The sequence below is a fragment of the Ischnura elegans genome, chromosome 7 (genome assembly GCF_921293095.1).
Source record: "Ischnura elegans chromosome 7, ioIscEleg1.1, whole genome shotgun sequence".
Taxonomy (NCBI): domain Eukaryota; kingdom Metazoa; phylum Arthropoda; class Insecta; order Odonata; family Coenagrionidae; genus Ischnura; species Ischnura elegans.
In genome coordinates, this window is record NC_060252.1 from 56,882,631 (window position 1) to 56,904,063 (window position 21,433).

Genomic DNA, 21,433 nt, shown 5'->3' on the forward strand with positions numbered 1-21,433 from the left:
CCGTACATATGTTGCTTTGGTGCATGCCCACATGATAGGGTTCAACTATTTACGTGAAAAACAAAGTGATTCAAAAAAATTATATGCCTTTAGTAATGTCAATCTGAAATTTGAGCAGAATTTCTATGTTATTAATTATAACCCTTGTATTATAATATTTATGATTTGACTAGATAACTTGTCAATCTTAGTAAGCTTTGTTTGAAATACCAGTATATACCACATTGTATTACATTGAGTAATATCTTAGTTTTTCCAAAAGTTGTAATACGATTTCAATTGATAAAAATGTCAAACTGTGTAAACCTTGGTCCGAATGACAGAGAATTAAGGTTCTTTATTCTGGCATTGTTTAAGGTTTAATTCATAAAACATAGAAATAATGACATTACTCTAGAGTAGGCATTTTATTTCAAGACTTATAAACATGCCACTTACAGAGATAGCGTTCATTCCTGGAAACATGGCAGATTTGTATCGGCTGTCAATTTCTGCCTGTCGATGATGTGATATCAGGGATTTTGTTGGGAAAGATCCTCAGTTAATGTGAGCTACACAAATTTGAAGAGCAGCTGTAATCCTTATCCCAATACCTGTCAAAATCATTGATGCTACGCTTCATTATTCGCTATGGTCTTCACAGCAAAACGTAATGAGGAAAATAAATGCTAAATATTAATAAATATTTCACTCCAATAAGAACTGAAATATAAATTTAGCATTATTTAAATTAACGTAACTTTCTATGACGTAAATATGTGATTTATAAAGTAAAACACAAGAAAACTTAACAAATCCGTTATATAATGACCAATTTAGTTATAATTCTACCGGATTACTATACTAAAATCAAATAGATTATAATACATTTTCTCCAAAAAATTGATCCAAATATTATTGGTTTATTTAACTAGGTTCGTAGACAGTAACAAAGGAACTCCGTGGAATATACCACTCAACCGCTTAGTATGTCACCCATTACGCATTTAAATAGGTTTACAGAAGTCGTCACTCGCATCGCTGATGGTATTGGGATCCGAATTTCACGGGGAACTAAGGTATACTAGGGCTGCTAACTGAACAATAGAAATATATAGAAATTTGTTTCTTGCTCTCGGAATGGAGTTATTATGGACCAGTTTACGTCCTCGAGTTTTCAACTCTGTAGTCACGCCATTTGAAGTCAAGCTAAGTTTTTGTGAAGGAGACCTTTCACATAGTCTTTGTCTTAGCTCGGAATGCTCCTCCTCCATCTGTCATATACAGCGCTGTTACATTATTTCATCTCGCAGTCAATCTCACTTTTATCATCACTCATATTGGGATTTTTTCCAATGCCCCAAGCTCCTACGTATACACTAGACATTTAGACACGATTCTCCCCACCAAGCAAAACAAAACAATGCATTTGACTCTTTATTGGGATCTCCTTTCTATTCGTACGCAATATTCTCTAATAAATTATTTTCTCTCGGAATATTATTTCCTTTGCTAACACATTTCTCTTTGTTTCAACTCCCTTACTTTTTTCATTTTCCCCTGGAATTCTGCGCCCCTAATTAAGTTCTTCTGCCTTATAAATTATGCTGCCTGCCTCCTTCATATTTAATCTCTTTTTTCACTCTATAAAAGTTTAGGTTTCTATAGATTGTGCTTTTAAAGCATGGAAAAACTCTAATATACTGTATTGTAAATACCTCATTATTTTAAAATTGCTTATCGTGTCAAAACATTCCAATGAGCTTGAGCTTTCATAAATAATGAGTCTAAATTTACTGTTCCACTTACTGTATGTTACCCTCTCGAGGCTTAAGATTATATCTCTAGATCTAAGGCTGAAAGAAAAATATACATTAGAGATGTTTTAGGACGAAAAAAATCAAATGTTAGGATTAATAAATTACTAAAGGAAGATCTTTTTCTGTCACTCCGCACATACTTTGTCATTGCAGCACCGAGAATTATAAATAAGGTATTAATTTAAACGTTGAATCCCCGGCTTTTGATGAAAAATTCAATTTCAATCTCAAATTTTACTATTTATCCATTAATTTTGCTTTTAATTTTCGATTTCTCGAAACTTCAAAAGAAGAGGATTAAGAACCCGTTAAATTCATAACTTAACCGAAAAATCGTGATATTAGTAAGCAAAAATATGAAAATAGAATCTATGAAGTATGAAAAAAATGTTAAACGTCCTCAAAAAGATATCATGTCTAAGGGACTTAAAGGATAGCGTGTTTCACAAATGAATAAAAATATCGTGTTTATTGTTACTTATAACATTGTCTTCACAGAAGTTTGGTTAATGCGTGTCATTTCAGTAGCATACGTCACGATTGTTCCTACTAGTTCCTAAATCTCTTGCCAGAATTGAATTCATATGTTTCATATATTTATGCAATAAAACAATAGTAAAGACTGTTTTGTGGAATACCTTCTTCACTATTTTAAACCCAATTACGCCGTTTCCTTAACATACTTATTCCCTGATAGCGTGAAAGGGTGAAATCTTCGCATGGGTTACGCAATAATCATTTTACTGAGAATAATTTTATGTGAACGCTGAAATTAACTAATCAGAATAAGGAACTCAGTAATCAACCTCACCAATTTATATTGATTGAAATAGTGTTCGGTGATCGGTTGGGAATTTTATCAATACAATTTATCTATAAATCACGCAAAATGATTACACTGATTAATGCATCGAATCGTTCGCAGACTTGTCGGCATCGCTATTCTGAAATGTCAGCCGTAATGTTGCGAGAAAAAAATACTGCTCCAAACACCGCCGCGGGCTGGTTTTATGGAATTTAATTTTAATATTCATCCGTAATACCGGGTACTAAAACGTTTTATCGTTTATTTTTAAGCATGAAATCTCTCTTTCTGGTGTATAAAATATTGTTTGCTGCATCGCTTTTAAATGGATGTATAATATTTTAAGGGGATTTATCTCAGCTTCATTGGTTATAAATTTGAATTGTTCAGATAATCACTTCCTTTTCCTCGTTTTTACAAAAGCTTAGATCAATTTTTGTAACTCTTGTAGATATCTGGAAACATTTTTGATGCATAATAGTTCTTGAATTTTTATTAATTGACACACAAATCCTTCATGATTTTCTGAAGCAACAGCATGGCTTTTACGAAACGCACTACGTTTTCCTGGTTAACCCATCGGATCAGTAATCAGCTAATATTTATACGTAATATTTCAATGAAAAGCAATCACCATTTGATGTCACTTCGAATACATTATCTCCAAGTAGTTCTGAGTAAGTTCTCAAGTATCGACATATTAGAGTTGATAAAAAAACATTAAGTTCTTTCTAATATTATTTCACCTTAACATTTACTTTACTGTTTAATTTATGCCGAGATGATAATTAGTCATTGTCCGTATAACTTGATACAAAGCAATCCATATATCGCATTGAATTATTCCGCGTAGCAGTATTTAATTAAAGAAGTTTGAAGCCGCTTTCATTATGTTTATACATTTACTCAATTTGCCTTAGATTAATTCAAAACAGCTAATTAAATAAGACGTCCGAGATACGTAACTCATAGGCATCTTCAGGAGTAAATAAACCGTATTAAACTGCTTACAAGAGCAGTTGATTGACATTTCTGTGTGTGCCTTTCGATGAGAAGGGCAAACAATTTCATAATGAGAAAAACCTTTGAGTGCGACCAGGATCATGACATTTTTGATGCTTTGGTTGCGATAAATATTTGAACAGAGAATTTGAGAGGGAACTCATTCAAAAGAAGCTTATTTGATTCATTTAGTTTCAATTAGAATTCCTCTTGCGAAGCTCTCATAAATATTTGTTGAGCGATAGTATTAATTTCTTAGGAAATAAGATGCCTTGAGTTAAGAAAATATTTTCATACTCTGGCTCCGAATTTTGATTGCAGCTTTGTGCCCTCCCGAGTATCATGCCATGCAGTCATCATTATTTATATTTCCTCGTTGAAGCTTTCACGGGGCGTTGTTGGTTTGATGATATTTTTCGGGTGCTCCGCTTTCTTGAAGACGTTTGTTGCCCGACGTTTCGTGGCCGTTTCTGGTCACCTCTTCCGGGAGAATAAGGATAGTTTTTTTCCCTTTACTTTTTAATTTATGCCGAGATGACATTTAGTCATTGTCCATATAATTTGATAATGGACCTTGTGATAGGCATTGCGAAGTTTTAAGATCAGAAAAATGTTTAAAGTGTGTGAGTGCAGCATCAAGTCATCCGTCACTGGGACTTGATCCGTGGAACCTCTGATTTGTAGCATGATACTTTACCCACTACACCATCGAAACGATTGGGTTCTAAGGCAGTCTCAATGCCCAATATGTCGGCCGTGTCCACTGATGTCCCGACGAGAGAAGTTTCCATCCTAGGTGAGTCGAGGGTGAAACATACTTCGGAGAATATGGCAAAGAATTCGTAGTTGGATCTTTTGCGCCTTGTCATTATGCGACGGGCATGATTATTTCCCTGGTATAAGGGATATATTGCTTTTAAAACTCCCGGTTGTATGAGAGCATTACGAGGGCAAATTGTTGTAGCCAAGTAGTTCCTGAACTGGCCGCTCTCAGACGCCAACGAGCTTTGCGATAATTTTTTCCGCCACTGTACTATGTGCTAGTGATGGTAGCCTAAGAAGTTAATCTTGAGTCGTCATATTGTCTCAGAAATTTTAAAGATGTTTTATAACCTTCATTGTGTTGTCAAAGCTTTTTATTTACCTGTTGACTTCTTTTTTCAACTTCTAATAGATAATTTTGTTCATTGCAGGAGGATGCTGTCCGACAAGCTTTGCTGACCGTCTTCGACGAGGTTGGAGAAGACTTTACCTCAAAAGACTCGTTGTAAGTGCCAAAATTCACTTCTGACGTTATTTCCCTCTTCTTTCTCAATAGACTTCAGTTATCCACTGGGCTCTTGTATTTCAGTCTTCAGCAATTAAAAAATTCGTCTAAACCTGCGAAATTCTTGAATCAGCCTTATCAAATACTATTTCCAGTTAAGGAGAAAACTGTAGCGTAACTCATGTGCTATTAATTATAAAATACGTATCCAGTTTACCTGGTAAAAGTATTGCAATATCTTCTAATTGATGTCATAAAAACCTTCATTTTTATCCCAGCATCCAATGATAAATTTCCGATCGAAGTGCTGCTTGTTCATTTATCATCACTAAAAATTGTATCTTTCAGTGAACCCTGTTTCAATGTTGATATGTTTCAATCTAGATATCCCAATTTAATATTAATTCCATTTATTCCCTGAGATTTCTTTTATCACTATAAATAACTTTTTTTCTGGTCCCTTGGCAATAAAAGTTGTTTAGACTGGGTCGCTTTTTTAATTCCTGTTTGTTCACTTTATCCGTTTCGCAAGAGATTTCGGTTTTCTGATGTGAAATCAGGGATTTTATTGAGGAACAACCTCAGCTAATGTGAGGTAAACAAAACTGAGGAGCATCTATAATCCTCATCTCAATACCTGTAAAAATCAGTGAAACTAGACTGTATTAATCGGCTAGCATTTTCACGGCGAAACAAAATGAGAAATAGGAGTGCCTATTTTTATAATTTTGCTTCACTCGAATAAGAATGACTTGTATAATTGTAAACACGAGAAAAATTAACAAATGTGTTATTTAATGATCATATCAGCCTCAGTTCTTCAGGAATGAAAATCAAGTACATTAAAATGCATTTTCTTCAAATAATGTAATAAAAGTGGTTTAATGAGATGTTCTAGACAGAGGATATCACTCGACCACTTCGTGCCATGTTATCCATTACGCATTGAAATCTATTTTCTGAGATTGCATTTATCGCTATCAATAATTTCATAATTTTTCTGGTCACTCAGGAGTGCAAGTTGTTTAAATTGGGCCATTTTTTATTTCATAATTGTGCAATTTATCTCTTTCGCAAGAGGCTTTTTTTACTCAGCGTTTTAATGTGAAATCCAGGATTTTATTGAGGAGGATCCTCAGTTAATCCGGGATAAATAAAAATAAAGTATTCAGTCTGCTGTTAACAACGCATTATTTACTTCTCTATCTTTGACAATGAATCCCTCTGTAGTGACCGCTCGTGTGGGATAATGGTCTTTTTCCGTTTCCATGGGTAAGTAATTTCCCGTAGTTTTGAACCTCGGTATTCTGTTTGCATCTCATTGGTCGCATTTCAGCGGTAGCCGTCCTATGAAATGAAGTAATGCAGGATGAATGAATAGTCTAGGGGATTGAATGACCGCGGATCGAAGCTTGATTTCTGATTAACAAGAGTCACTGTGTCAAAATACCAGTTAGATTGCTGTGCTATTATTTTGCTTGATTGGGTCTATTTAGTGGCCTAATTCAATTTTGCATTCATTTCAAGACATTTTGGCGTAACCGAGCGCTTTTGTGGTTTTCAAAAGACATTAATTTTGCGTTGATTTTATCTACAAAAAGGGACATTTCAAGTACCTGGTCCTTTTCCAGAGAAAGGTTTCGAGTTGTGTACAAAGACTAAAAGTTTTTGAGAGATTGTACCCTCTAATAGATTTTTTATAGGAAATACAGAGCTTATTAATGTCAAATTACCTTAATTTTTTCCCTTCAAATTACAATTTAAAAAAACGCCTCTCGCTACTAAAAATATTTCAGTCACTGGTTATTTAGGTTTTTATTTAATATGCGAGATTATTAATAATAGTTATATCAGTGAATATGAATTTTTAATACCATTTATACTTTCAAAGCATATTTCATCATATTTTCATTCACGTTAAAATAAATATTTATTCAAATGGTAATATAATTTGTTATCATGAATGCTATGGAATTTACTCTTTTACTCTGCCTAATATAGCTTTTAACCCTCTTTAATTTATTTTTTCCTGCACCTCCGAAAGTAGGATCATCGGCCTTTTACATCGGAGCATTCAACGTAACAGTTCAACGCAAACGAAAATCCATGCCCTGAATAGGTTCAACCTTTTCAAGCGGGACTCGAACCCGCGACCTATTGAGTGGCAGGCAAGGACTTTACCAGGCGCCACCGAGGCCAGCATAATTTTCGTTATCTTATTTTATTACAATTTTAATTTGTTTGGCAATTCGATTTGTGACGGAAATACCATTAGAAAAAACTTTGCAATATGATATTTCGATTGAATTGTAACATACAAAAAAAATTGTAAAACTTTTAACTGTGCATGATCAAAAAACATTTATGATGGTGATTTTCATGTACAGAAACAAAACTAATTATCGAAATACCCTCTAAATATGCCCAAAATGAAAATTTGACGGAATTACTGCCGGGTCAACCTACTAACTGTAATCATTTCAAACATCTTCAAAACTCTGTGAATGGTAGTATATGTAGTTTGAAAACTTTTAATAAGGCTGTGAATAATTTTTTAAATAATGATTTCATTAAATTCAACTAATTAGCTGTTGTTTTATGAAGATAAAATATTTCCAGCCTAAATTTTAATTTGTGAGAAAAAGTTGACATTTTCATGGAAATTCCCTGTTATCATCCTATTCGTTACGCAATCATTCACTTTCTCTGGCAAGAATATTGTGCTACCTCTGTTTTGGGGTCTTGGCCTCAGACCACGCTGCGCGCACGGTGTATATGGTGTGTTCGCAGTCTTTGAAATCGCAAAGCCACCAAATCCAAGATCCTGACCATAACGGGAATCAAAGTGCCCGTTTTACCTCAAGGCACTATAGCTATATCACCGAACTCATCGAGCCGCAGGGAGCAATGTTAGCTGTTACGGTACAAGGAAACAGAGGCATTACAGAGTAGGTATTTCCGACTCGGATCAAAAGGGAAACCCTTGCCTTCCCTCCCTCCCACAACCACAGCTCAAAATTCATCTCGGGAAGGACGGTTTGGAGATATACAATTTGAAATGAATGCTCCACCGGCTTGGACACACCTATTCCAAGAAGTTTAATATTGCGCGAGATCCATCACCGTTTGCCCCTGAGTGATATACGAGGTCTGTTCAAAAAGTACCCGGAATTTTTCAATTTCGCGGGTCTGGAGAGTCCGATTGTCGAAATTTTTATATATTTAATTGATATACATACCCCTAAAGTATGATAAAATTATCAGCCATATTCACTGTTTACTTTGTCTGTGGTAGTCGCTAAGGTTCGACGTGTTTTTATGAGCTCGGCGATTTTTGCTTGTTTAAACAATGGAAGAATTGGAGTCAAAGAATTTGTATTAAATTTTGCGTAAAAAATGAAATAAAGTGTGACGAAGTGTGTGAAATGTTACAAAAAGCCTATGGTGAGTCTGCTATGAAAAAAACAAGTGTTTACGAGTGGTATAAGCGTTTCCAAGATGGCCGCAAAAACGTTGAAGATGACGATCGCTCCGGTCGACCCAGCACGTCAATAATCGATGAAAATGTGGAAAAAGTGGAAAAAATGGTTATAAATGATCGCCGAATAACAATTAGAGAAGTTGCTGATGAAGTTGGCATATCAATTGGCTCAATTCATTACATTTTTTCAAAAGTTTTGGGCATGAAACGAGTGGCAGAAAAATTCATTCCAAAACTGCTGAATTTTGACCAAAAAAAACAATCGCATGAACATCGCTCAGGAGCTGTTAAATGACGTCAACGACGATCCAAGTTTGGTTGAAAGGGTTATAACTGGTGATGAAACATGGGTGTGCGGTTATGATGTCGAAACCAAAGCACAATCGTCCACCTGGAAGCATTCAACGTCACCAAGAGCACGTCAAGTTCGATCAAATGTCAGGGTTTTGCTAACTGTTTTCTTCGATTATAATGGCATAGTGCATTAAGAGTTCTTACCACAAGGTCACACGGTTAATAAGGAGTATTACCTTGAAATTGTACGACGTTTGCGTGAAGCATTCCTAAAAAAACGCCCCGATTTATGGAAAAAGAATTCATGGCTTTTGCACCACGATAACGCACCTGCTCAGTGCTCACTCGTCATTGCTTGTTCGTAATTATTTGGCCAAAAACAATACCGTAGTCATGCCCCAACCTCCGTATTCACCAGATATGGCTCCGTGTGACTTTTTCCTGTTCCCAAAGTTGAAGAGACCCATGAAAGGTCGGCCTTTTTCCTCAATTAAAGAAATAAAGGCCGAATCGCTGAGAGTGCTAAAGGACATACCAAAAAGTGAATATCAAAACTGCTTCGAAGATTGGAAAAATCGCTGGCATAAGTTTATTACATCTGGGGGGGACTACTTTGAAGGGAACCACATTAATGTAGACGAATAAATAAATATTTTTTTGAAAAAACGAAAATTCCGGGTACTTTTTGAACAGACCTCGTATACCAAATCCTCAGCATTCCACTGAATATATCATTTTCTAAAAAAAAAGAAAAATGATATTTTAAGACATGTGGAATATAATCGCTAACTTCTTAACCACATGACAATTAAAACCATGCATAGCTCTAAGTAGACAGGAACAACTGCTATAATGAAGATGATTATTATGAACGTATTCTAACTATTAATTTATGTTCCCATGGAGTAGGTACTTAAGAAGCATTCCGGGAGACTTTCCATTCTTCATATACTTCCATCTCCCATTCACTGTAAGGCTTTCTCATTTCCATTCTATCTAAACATTTTCTACCTTCCTCTCCTTCGTTTATCCAACATTCTACCTTCTACCAGGTATGTCATGGTGCCGGGACGCCATTCTGCCTCTGGTTAACATAAGACAATAGTCAAATATCATTTTTATCAAATTTTGTTGCCTCAAAACCTCTAATTAATGCATTCGTAACCAAAACAAAAATTGTCATAAAATGTAAGTAATGATTTGTAAAAAAATTAGAATAATATTCACTTCTAAAATAAGTTTAGGAAAGTGCGTTCCGGCACTGATGATTTTTGCCATGACGTCACTGCCTTCCACCACTGTTTCAAACATCCCCTTTCCGCTAACTAGCTTCATCCATACCTACAGTCTCCTCTGTATCTCATCTAAAAGCTGCCTCTCCTCACCCTTCATGTCCAGCACTTCGTCGTTCCTTTTTCTTTCCGTCCGCTTCACCTCCTCCATTCCTCTCCTCAACCACATCTCCAACGCTTCCAGTCCTCTCTCGTCGTCCTTCCTCAGTGTCCGATGTCGGATGATAGAAGCCGAAAATCAAAGGGCAAAAATGTGACCAGACAAGACTCCTATCGTTGTCCCAGTCCAGTTTTTGTTAACTTTCCCTATCCCTTACTTTCATTTTCTCTCTAGCTTTATTGATTAATTATTTTTTTCTTCTTATCTTGACCTCGTTTAATTCATGTTAAAACAGTTCTTGCAGTGTAGGTCATATATGTTATGCAAAAACGTTTTAGCAAATGTTTATGTTTAATTTAAGCTATCATCAGGGCTTAGCTTTGCACATATTTATTGATAAGCCCTGATGATAGTTTAAAATAAACAGAAACGTTGGCTAAAACTTTTTTGCATAACATTGACCTACACTCCAAGAACTATTTTAACATGTTTTATTGATTGTTTTACTCACCTCGTAATTCATTTGATTTAGTTATTTCAATTAATTACTTTCTACAATTTTATACTTCATTTATAAACGATAAAATTGGATCTTTATAATTTATCGATTTTTGCATTGATCTCGGTAATTTTCCTTGGTATCTGTATCAGTCATTAATTTTTTGTAATTATTTACTTTTGCTTTGGAACCTTTTTTCTTAAGGCAATATTTTGGCACTACTAAAGATCAAACGGTTTTAAAATATTCTATTTATTTTTGAACTAATAAACATTGCCTTGAGCATTTCTCGTTTATAATAATAATTCAGTCATTTACTAAATTGATGAATATTGGCTGTGAATGAGTTAGTACCTTTCGTTTTGTCTGTTTGTTTACACTCGCTTCAATCATGATATCCACGTTGCACGCCACTCACTTGGTCTTCCATTGCGCACGCTTCCTCTACTAAGTATTTATTGAATTGTGGTCACTGATTGCTCATCGGTGAAAATGTCAACGTTTCCGTCTGTTATGCCAGAATCCATTACCTTCGAAATACATTTCGCGAAACCACCGGTAATCGTTGTGTGATATAGACCCCACCTGATGATAAGCCCAGTCTCATGTTAACTGATCTTCTAAATTTTCATGCGATCGCTTTGATATCATTCTCTCCCGTAAATATTTTAAGAGGCATCAGTCCGAAATGGACACTTCAATTATCCTTGCATTCCACCGCACGCTCGATCGGAGTCCTTTACATTTCGCGGAATTGGCTTGACCTTTTGCACGCCCCCAATGAAAGGTTAATCGTTTAAAGGTCTAGATTATTTTTAACTTTTACATCACTGCATCGCGTAAATATCTCTCTAAATTTTTACAAGCCTATTTTTAGGTGTCCAGTTGACGTGCACATCACGGATACCAATTAATATGTGTCCTTAAGTAATTTCAGCAATATTTATCCTAATATTCAATTAATCTTTTATAAATATTCTGTCTGTCATTCAAGCAATCATTTGCCTTAACTGAGGTCATCAATATTAAAACACTTTTATGAACATGTGATAAAATTCCATGAGCTCCATTCCATTCACTGTTATAGAAGTAATGCCGTTAGAGCTATGAATTCCATATTAATCATCTGCGAAAACTTAATATATTTATTAGTCAATCTTGGAGTTTTTTGCTCAAGCGAAACTTTTTGCTACCAGTACTTGAAATTATAATTTTTTCCACGAATTGTTTTTCTTTCTTCAGCATGTGGTTGTTTCGCCCTTATTTGCTCATGAATTATATTGTAATATTTATATATTATGACTTTACTTTCCCATGCAGGAGAAAATGCTTTTACAGCTAAAATATTCAATGCTTTTTCAAAATTGTTGATGTTTTACTTAAATTATTACTCAAACGAGTATTGATGATGAGTACACATCTCCTTATATTGTCTTTCTTAATAATTAAGGGTCTTGTATTAGTGCAAGCTACAGTAGAGTTTCATCTATGATTGAGTTATTAGTTGACTCTATTCTCAGTTTTTATGCTTATGCTGATATTCTCTAACCCGCTATCAAAGATATCTTATGCTATAGGTAGGAACGGGTGTAAACCTTTGCGTGTATTTATGCCGTCATAATCAGCGGAAAAAGTGCAACCTTTCATAACATGGTGTTACTAGTTTTCATTAACAATGAGATACTATCTAAAATTTCAGCTTGACATTAATTATTCATCCATATCCCGTGTTTTAATTATTTTTTGATTCGATGCTTAACATTAAGCATCATTAATTGATGCACGTATTCCGTATCATGCAATTTACTACACTGTTTTATCAATTGAATTTTTGTTGAGAAATTAAAACTAATTAAAATAATAATTTTAATTTCTAAATTATCGAATTGCATGATCTATCCCTTGAAAACCACATCTTTTTTTCACTCATTTGATAGATGTTCTCAGTGAAAATCCTGAAAGATTGTTTTAGTAAATAATTGGATTTAGGTTTGGTAAAATTTTCCATTTCAGATTTTTTTTTCCATTTCATTGATCATTTGAGTGATGGTAAAAAGTGTTTCGATTTTCAAAATAAGGTGTTAAAAATGAAACGAGTTCATGATAGTCCAAAAAAAATTTGTTAACTTAAAAATTTTATTTGATAGTAATATGGCCCACGGAAGGTATCTTAGAGTCTGCTATTCTGTGGTATTTTAAAACTGGGAGTTATAAAATAAAAATCAAAGCTTTGAATTGCTTTTAGTTATAATATTTGGGAAAGAAATAGATGGGTTGCTGTCTAATAGTGAGAAAATAAGTATATTTCATTTTATCTCTTCGTAAATTTTCTTCAGAATCGACGAAATTATAGTTCATATTTAATAGCAATGGAAGTCGGGGTTGATGATTTGATGCTTCAACACGATGCAAATTTATGGTCATGTGTCGTGCATTTTGGGGAGGAGAGCTGAAAAAGCCTAAAAATACATTGATCCGCGAGGAAAAATTTTAATTTGACCTTGGTAAAAGTTTCAATCAATTGAGAAAATAGATAGATTAGAAATTTTTTATTTTCGCTTCTTGCTGTATTTATTTGCCATATTGTTTCTTTTTATGTTTTGTCAATAATTTAATCATAGTACAGGCTTTACATTTTAGCTGCTAATTACTTGTCACCTGGCCATTGACATATTTGGAATGTGTCATTAAATATAAAAATAAAAGAAATAATACCATGGCACTCCATTGCAATAGCAATTCTAAATTGCATCGGTCTACTCCATTAGTTCTCTGTATTTTGCGTAATGGTATGTAAACTCCATTTCCTCTGTAAAGGTCTATCTACACCTGGCCATTGGTCTGTTTGCAATGTATTATTAAATGTATAAATAAAACCGCAGTATGGCACTATATTGCAATATCATTTCAAAAATATATCGGTCTACTCTACTAATTCTCTACATTTTGCGTAATGGAAAATGAATTCCATTTCCTCTCTAAAGGTCTGGGCCAATCGGCTCGATACGGACAGCTCCATTCATGTGAACGTTTATTGTTCATCCTCTGGGACTCGTCGGCACTGCTTTTTAATATCCAAGCCAAAACACTCGGGTCCTCGTCCTGTCCTGAAGGCATGCAGGATCATCCTTTTTCGGCACCTCCAGCTCCTGCCTCCTTTGTGCGAACTCACTGATAATGACGTATATATGTATATTCAAACGCAGCCCCGACAGCGTTGCCCTAATCCCCTCCAGGCTTTTCGACTTTTGGGACGAGGTTTGTGAATCGCCTCGGGGCCAACTGGGTTTGCACAGTAACGTCCTAGGAAGCTCTTTTCGGGGACTGCATTGTCTCTTGACCCTTCTCCACTTCCACACGTACGCCCAGACCGTACGTACGTAGGACTTTTGAGCTCTCGGCAGATACATAGCAGATTAACTTCGTTCCATCCGACGGCGCGCTTCTCGAGATCCGGACCCAGAGAGGAGGAGGATCTGTTCTGGGAAAACTCCGTTCGGAGGTCTAAGCTCCGTGAAATCAACGGGAAGTGACTCGTTGAATGCGCTATTCGTGTCGAATTAAAACCGGATTGACCCAAATGTGAGTGCACAAAGGGTCAGCGGGTCTGGACTCTTAATTTTCCTCTAAAAACTCGTACCATAGATGGGACAATGGACGTTATTTTATCCGGGAGGCATTGGAGGATTTTTCGTTGCGAAAATTCGCGTTTTGGTTTCCATGATATGAGTTGGAGAAATCCTTGATGAATGGTTGCTATCTTAACCATTCTACCGAGTAAAAATTCCATAGAGGGACTAAGCATTTTCAGCTCCGTTCTTCAAAATCATCTGCGATTGAATACATTTAATGCAGGACATTTGAAAGATTTATATGGGTCATTTTTCGTCTGATGAGCATTCCGATTCAATTGATAATCCCTGTATCTTCTCTTTTGTGGATATTTCGACTAGATAGCTCTAGTTGATTAGTAATTACATTTTTTTATAAACCCCTCATTTGATTGAATTTTATTGATTGAATTGATTGTTTATTCATTTGATTGATCTAAAGTTTATATTTCTTTATATATTATTATTTTTTTTTAAAGTTACATTAAATACTTTGAAATAAGACGTTTGATTTATACCTAATCGAACAATGGTCATAGCTATTTCCATTTCAATATGAGTCCTGGTCATATCATCATCATACCTAAGAAATATCTCAATAAAAATCCTACGTATTCTTTCCTTTGTTAATAAAATTATTTTGCTGATTTCACATGCTTCACTGGTGCTAATACTGCCATTTCAATATGTATAGTCAGAATTTTCTTAAATCAATGATTAACAAGATTGCCTTGTAATATAGTACAAATACTTGGGTAATGCTTTTTTAGCGCTGAAGTTGAGTAGAATAAAATTGAGTTTTGGAATCGGAATGCTGAAAGAAGTAAGCGCAATGTGACGCGAGGACACTTAGTGAAGGAATAGTGAAAATTGTGAAAAAAAAGTGCAAATTAAAGATGTGGACTTTTACCTGCTGAAAACATCCGGCACCCTTATAAAATTCCTACGCGGTGATCGTGAAGTGAAAGTATTCATGCGGGTGAAATAATATGAATAAAAAATTATTAATTATAAATTGAAGATTCTAAAATGGGTTTAAGAAATACTAATCGTGATCAAAAATTATCGAGAATTGGTACGCAACTGGCTCTGGCTTAACAGAACACCTGGTTGGAATCCCGTTAAAAATTAATACACATCGTGCGCTAGGAAAGCACCAAGTCTTATATGTGTATAAGATTTTGTTAGAAACGAACTTCATTTTTGCATCAGAGCTGTGCGTGCTAGAGGACTGCATAGAGGAGGCCCTATTCCATCCTATACAAAGCTGATTTCTGATGCCACTTAGGTAAAATTTTAATCGGTTTTCAAAAATGCCCGCGGCGCGATGATGAGTGCAGTGCGATCCACTTTTTCTCAATATTTTGCAGCATAATGTTTTTAATTGCGAGAAACAGTATTTAAAGTAATGAACTCGTGCATCACATAATCGTGCTGATGAATTTCGGTTAAGACCCCTAATTATACCATATTTCCCGGTGAAATTCGGATCACTATGTCTATCAGCGACACGAGTGGCGATATTGGTAAACCCATTTAAAAGCCGTGGCGTGGATGGGCGGCAGTGGGTGTCAACAAAGTGAGTGACAACACATTTAGAGGCCGTCTTAAGGATCCTCTTTCTATTTGTAATATTCGTGTGTGCGTGCATGAAGCATATATAAATAAATAGTTTGCCTTGCATACGTATGGCATTTGAGGTCTCAGGGAATATACAGTCTTTCCACTCTGCCTTCATAGGTATACCCACACTCGCAAGAAGCCTCAGAATACGCTCTGCTGTCTGGATTGATACGGGTGTGGTCGATATGATTCAGTTCGCTTGAATGGTTCTTCGGGACAGCTGCTGCTCCATCGCCGCCGGTATTGAGCTTTGACGTCATGCATAGCTCTCAGGCGTGTTTGGGATAAAAGAGACGCTTGAATGGTACAATAGTTTCTCAAGCAGTCAAGAAAGAGTATATTTTGGGTGATTGAGACGATCAGACAGTTAAAACAAATGGTTTTGCGTTTGAAATTTCGGAAGCTAACAATGATTAAAATTTTACATATCCACCAAAATAGAATTAAATATCCACCGAATTAACTAATATATAAGCTTTTTTAGCAGTTAAAGCAAGCATTTTAAAAGACGTATTCCCAAAAGTATAATTAATTATTATTAGTTTTCAATGAGTATATTTCAATCTCAATTTTCTGTCGATATATGGGGCTATTCAATATATTATTTTCAATTTTTTTTATGAAAATTGATCCTGTAAAAAATGTGAAATCCTGTACAAAAAGTGAATATTACGTTTGACCTGCCTTTGTAATGAATTTTTAGCGGTAATATCATTTAGCAGCGAAGCATCTAGCAATCACATCGACGCCGCTGCGGCATAAAATGTTTTGATGTGTTTGCAGTGGCTTCCCTAAGCTCCCTAGGAATCCGTTAACGGGACCACTCCGTGCGAATTCGTTCATAAAACCCGGTCATCCATCCGTTAATGGACGAGCCGTGCGTTGGACCTCGTGAATAATTACACCGGGCGTCTATCTCACTCTTTTTGCCACAGCTCCCGGATAAAATTGACTCACCCAGTTTTCATCCGCACCAGGGCATGTCAGCGATGTATTTTTTTTCGCATTTTTTTACGAACGAAATGTTTCAAAGCGCGTTTGCCGAATAAATGTATAAAATACCTCCGGACCAATTACGAACGTTTGTCTTTTGTTTTTTTTCGGACGATTTCTTATCTCTTTTTTATCTCTCGCACGCCCCAATTCACATGCAGTCTGTATTTTTTTCACTCATTTTACTGTTGTCTCTTCTTTTTTTCATCCACAGGCTGAGGAAAGTGCAGAGAGGAGTCGAAAATGGCGCCGGCTGTCAAGTGCATACGCTGTTGGACGAGGCCTACGATACCATCGCGGCGGAAAGCGGAGGTGAGTTGGTGTAATTACTCGTCAATACAGACGCCAGCACGAATTTTTCGCGGCCATCATTCACGTCAACAATCCGTCCCGTCCCGGTGGAATGCTATATCCGGCCAACTGGCGTTTAAATCATCCTGTTCACTCTCTTTTTCCGCACATTTGGCCTTATTTTCCAATTGAGACCGATGAAGCTAGTGGGAATACAGTGCAAGTACTAATCCGCATTTATTTTATTCCTCAGCGTATGCGGTTATTTGTCAAAGAAACCCGGCCTCTTGGAAACCAAGTTATAACAAAACCTACGACAGCAAACTATTTTTATAGATATGGTTGACATAACATTAGTTATCAAACGTATCATTCTTCATTAAGGTACCTTGAATTCATTAATTTGGTTTGTATTGCGAGGTAATTGCTCGATGTTATGAAAATCTAAGTAACCCATCCTCTGGGATACAAATTTTCAACCAGCCTTCGAAAGAAAAACTTTTTTTACCGATATGGTGGGTATGCAATTAGTTGTCTGGCATGTCATTCTTAAAGTAGGTGCCTTAATTTCAATGATTTAGTTTTCGTTGCGATATTATCCCTCGTTCATATTACGTATTCAAGGATTTATGACCAAAACCACTTTAATAATTTGAACATTTTTTCAGATTTTTGTCATTTTTAAGGGTCTTTAATATCTTCTATTTAATTTTTACGTTAATCACCATATCATTCAAAGAGTCAATGAAAATTTTGGATCATCCAGTTCACTTTTTTCCGGAAATTTGGCTTTTTTTTCCAATTGAGACTTCCATCCCATACTTATTCGATGCTCGGCTTAAGTAACACAGCGATACCAAGTCTAACCAGTTTTCGAAAGCAAGACTTATTTTATGAATACGGCTGCCGTAAAGTTGATTGTCAAACGTCACAATCCTCGTTTAGGCACTCTAAATTCATGAATTTGGTTTTCATTGCTAGGTAATCTCTGGATGTATTTACAATCTCAAGGATTTATAACCAAGTTGTTAAAATATCAATTTTCGTAGATTTTTTTACATTTGACGTAAATTTGTGATCTTTGAAATTTAATTTTCGTTTTACTTACAATTTCTATTTATTTCTTTTGCTTTCATTGAAAGAATCAATTACTCTTCTGAAAACTTTAAAGCGCGCGAGTAAATTTTTATGATTAATGCTATTTCATTACTGTGTTTATATTTATTGTTCGGTGTTATATGATATTTTGGGCAGTAGGTACACCGCGGAAAATGGGGGTGAAATGCTGTTTTTTTTAACAGACTCCAACGTGATTTTTTCGCAACCATCACACCCGTCATCAATCCGTACCAGTGAATCCGGCCAACTGGCGTCTGAGTCATACTGTTCTCACAATTTCGCTCTTTTGACGGTTTTTTTCTGTAGAGAGAGGAAAAAATTGAGACCGGTGAAGCGGGTTGGAAAGCAGTGGAAGTACTAATCCACGTGACATCCTCTATGCGCAATTTTTTTGATCTGAAGATCTTATGTGCATGCATTTCACTCTATTTTTTTACCATGTGCCAACTAATGCCGACCAATTGTTATCAACCCTGGTTTATCAGGATTTAAAAGATAAATTAATTATTTTTTAAAAATGGAAATCCCAATATCGTGAATGTTTACCTAATTTTCCATATCTCTCATATACATTCTTCAATTGCTTCTCGCTCACCTTAGGGCTACTACTCCCTGTTATGATATCATAAAGGTTCATAATTAAGGTTTATCTACTGTAATTTTCAACATTTCATAGTGATACGCAGAGTATTTCATAATATTAAAAGCCCGTATCCGTGAGAAAAGGAGATGCTTTTTCATATTTATTACACTATGTCGACGACTGCGCCAATGCTTCGCTGTCGTCACATTTGCTGGAAGCTGGAAACTCGATTTTTCGAGCACATTAATCTCGAAATCGAGCGTAAGTCGAGCATTTCTTTTATCTCACTCGAATCTCGAAAAGTCGAGACTAACACAGACTAGGAATTTTGTTGTTAGAATTTCTATTTTCAAGGCCTTGACCTTGGAATGACATACAGCAATAGAGGAAATCAATAAACACCGGTATATGATATCTACTCAATTTTATTTGAAAGGGAAATTTTTTAACCCCATAGAACGTCTTACGTTCCCTTCCGAATATAACTTGTAGTCATTATCTTCACTGTGGTTAACCATTCCATGTTGTGACAAACTCAAAGTTCATGATTACAATTCTTGTAAGGGCTAATTTTAGCAACTATATAAGTAATATCAAAGAGTGTAACGGCTTTACATATATTTATCCTAGACTATTCCCGGGGGAGCAATAACAGCCCAAATTGTGTTCAATTCATTCTATTCCTTATCCTCCGCACATTTGACATTTTTATATTGCGGAGAGAGTCAAAATCGGGTATTATGAAGGAAGGAGTGAGAAAATGTGGAAAATAAGTTAAACAAACGCTTGCGAAAAGTTATTAGAAGCATGCCCTTTTGTACTCTCCGTATGGTTGGTGAAGGAAACCCAGTCCAGAGTGTTTGAATACCAAAGTTGATAAATGAGCTAGAAATTTTCTATGGTAAAAGGTTAAAATATTCTTTTTCATAGTAACTTAACAGTGGGTACTTTCATTCAAATTTTTAGTCCTCTCGTAGTTATTCATCCATTAATTTAGTTTTTTAGTCATCACATTTTAACAATGAAAATCTAGGAATTTTCAGTACCAGTTTTTTTAATGAAGTTCATTGCCGCGGAAAGTGGAGGTGAGGTGTCGTATTTTTTTACATAATACGGACGACAGCGCAAATTTTTCGCAGCCGTCACGCACACTACGCCCATCCAATAGAATAAAGATTGGGTCACACCAACTGGCGTTTGACTCATTTGGCTAGCTCCCTACCTCGGATAAGGAACATTTTTTTTCTTTCTGCGGAAATTTGAGGGAAAAAAGGGAAAATGGAGTGAGCAGAAAACTGTGGGTAACCCCTGCACACTTTTATTCCCTTGGTGCAGTGCCGAATGCGTTTAACGGTGGAGTGAGAATCTAGGCTGTGAGAAGCATAAGTTTTGGTGACCAGTCTGCGGGAATAAAAAATTTTCAGCGATTTAGTCTGCATGCGTCTAACTTTCCAAACTGAGGTGTGTATAAAAACTGTAAAGGTATTAATCCGCAGTTCTCTTATCCTCGTTTTGCGGTGTTGAATGTGTTTACTTGGCTTAGAAACAACGCCGCGGAGCATGTGGGTAGGATCGTTGTTGGATTTTGGGCAAAGAATACTTCTTTTATGAACGGAAAATCCAATGTTATACATATTCATCAAACTTTTAATACCTCTCATAACATGTATTTATAGTTTTTTCCGCCTTTTTTCAATATAACCGCTCCTAATTCCTATCCTGTAAAGGATCACATTTAAAATTGCTAAAGATATTTTTACCACAGTGAAACGGATCTATATGCCATTTTTAGATATGCTCACAGCTGAGATGTCGTGCAGCCTATGTCTTAGATGGCATTTTTGTGGAGGATAGAAAAATCGAGGAAAATGGAGAGTGAAAAAAAACTACGGAATTAGTTACCACTCACCTTTTATTTTCGATGGATCTAATGTATAAATTGACTTGAAAACTCAGTAAAAGCATAGTGATATTCATTACTTCGTGACGGTGATGTTCAACATTTCACAGCCAACTCAGCATTCGCTGATCCCTCCGTTTATATTAATTTAATATTGATCTTTAATCTAATATTGAGCACATGCATACGAATCTACCATATATCTTATACCTCATTATAAGGTAACGGCATTTAAGTTCATCCTTAACTTTCATGGCCAAAAATGTAAAAGATATTGTAGAATCTAATATTTAATGCGCATAGCTAATACTATACAGAACAATTCATCCATCAACAATATGTTCCATAGAAAATTTATCCCGGCAGCTAGCGTTTGGCTCATTCTATTTCCTGATTCCTCTAGGGAGATGAAATTTAAATATTTTGTTAAGTTCATTGTAAGTAAACTTCCCCATAAATGGAAAGCGTAAATATTTTTGATGTGACAAATATTCATTTTCCTTCTTTAACGTCTGTGATATGCCCAATTTCAGGATAGACCACCTTTCCACCCAATGAGTTCAGGAGAGAATAAAATTGTAGTACATGAAGCGTGTGCTTTAAAAGTGGAAGTAGCATTCCCTATGATTTTGGCTCTCACCGTGCGTTTCCTAATGTGTTGATTTCTTTAGTAAACCCATGCTGCGGGTAGCCGAGTTAGTGAATTACCTGCGCAAGCTATGACCTTTTTTTTCGGAAACTCCGATAGTGAGCTTGCGCCTAACTTTTCGTACT

The 21,433-nt window shown here is 35.7% G+C and overlaps 1 protein-coding gene across 1 annotated transcript in view; it reads left to right on the forward strand.

The window, feature by feature from the left end:
• LOC124162234 (head-specific guanylate cyclase) overlaps positions 1-21,433 on the forward strand; it is a 342,294-nt gene that overhangs the window by 231,844 nt on the left and 89,017 nt on the right. The window contains exons 2-3 of the mRNA XM_046538695.1: positions 4,800-4,873; positions 16,981-17,078. Coding sequence (XP_046394651.1) covers positions 4,800-4,873; positions 16,981-17,078 — 172 coding nt within the window. The remainder of the gene's footprint in view (positions 1-4,799; positions 4,874-16,980; positions 17,079-21,433) is intronic.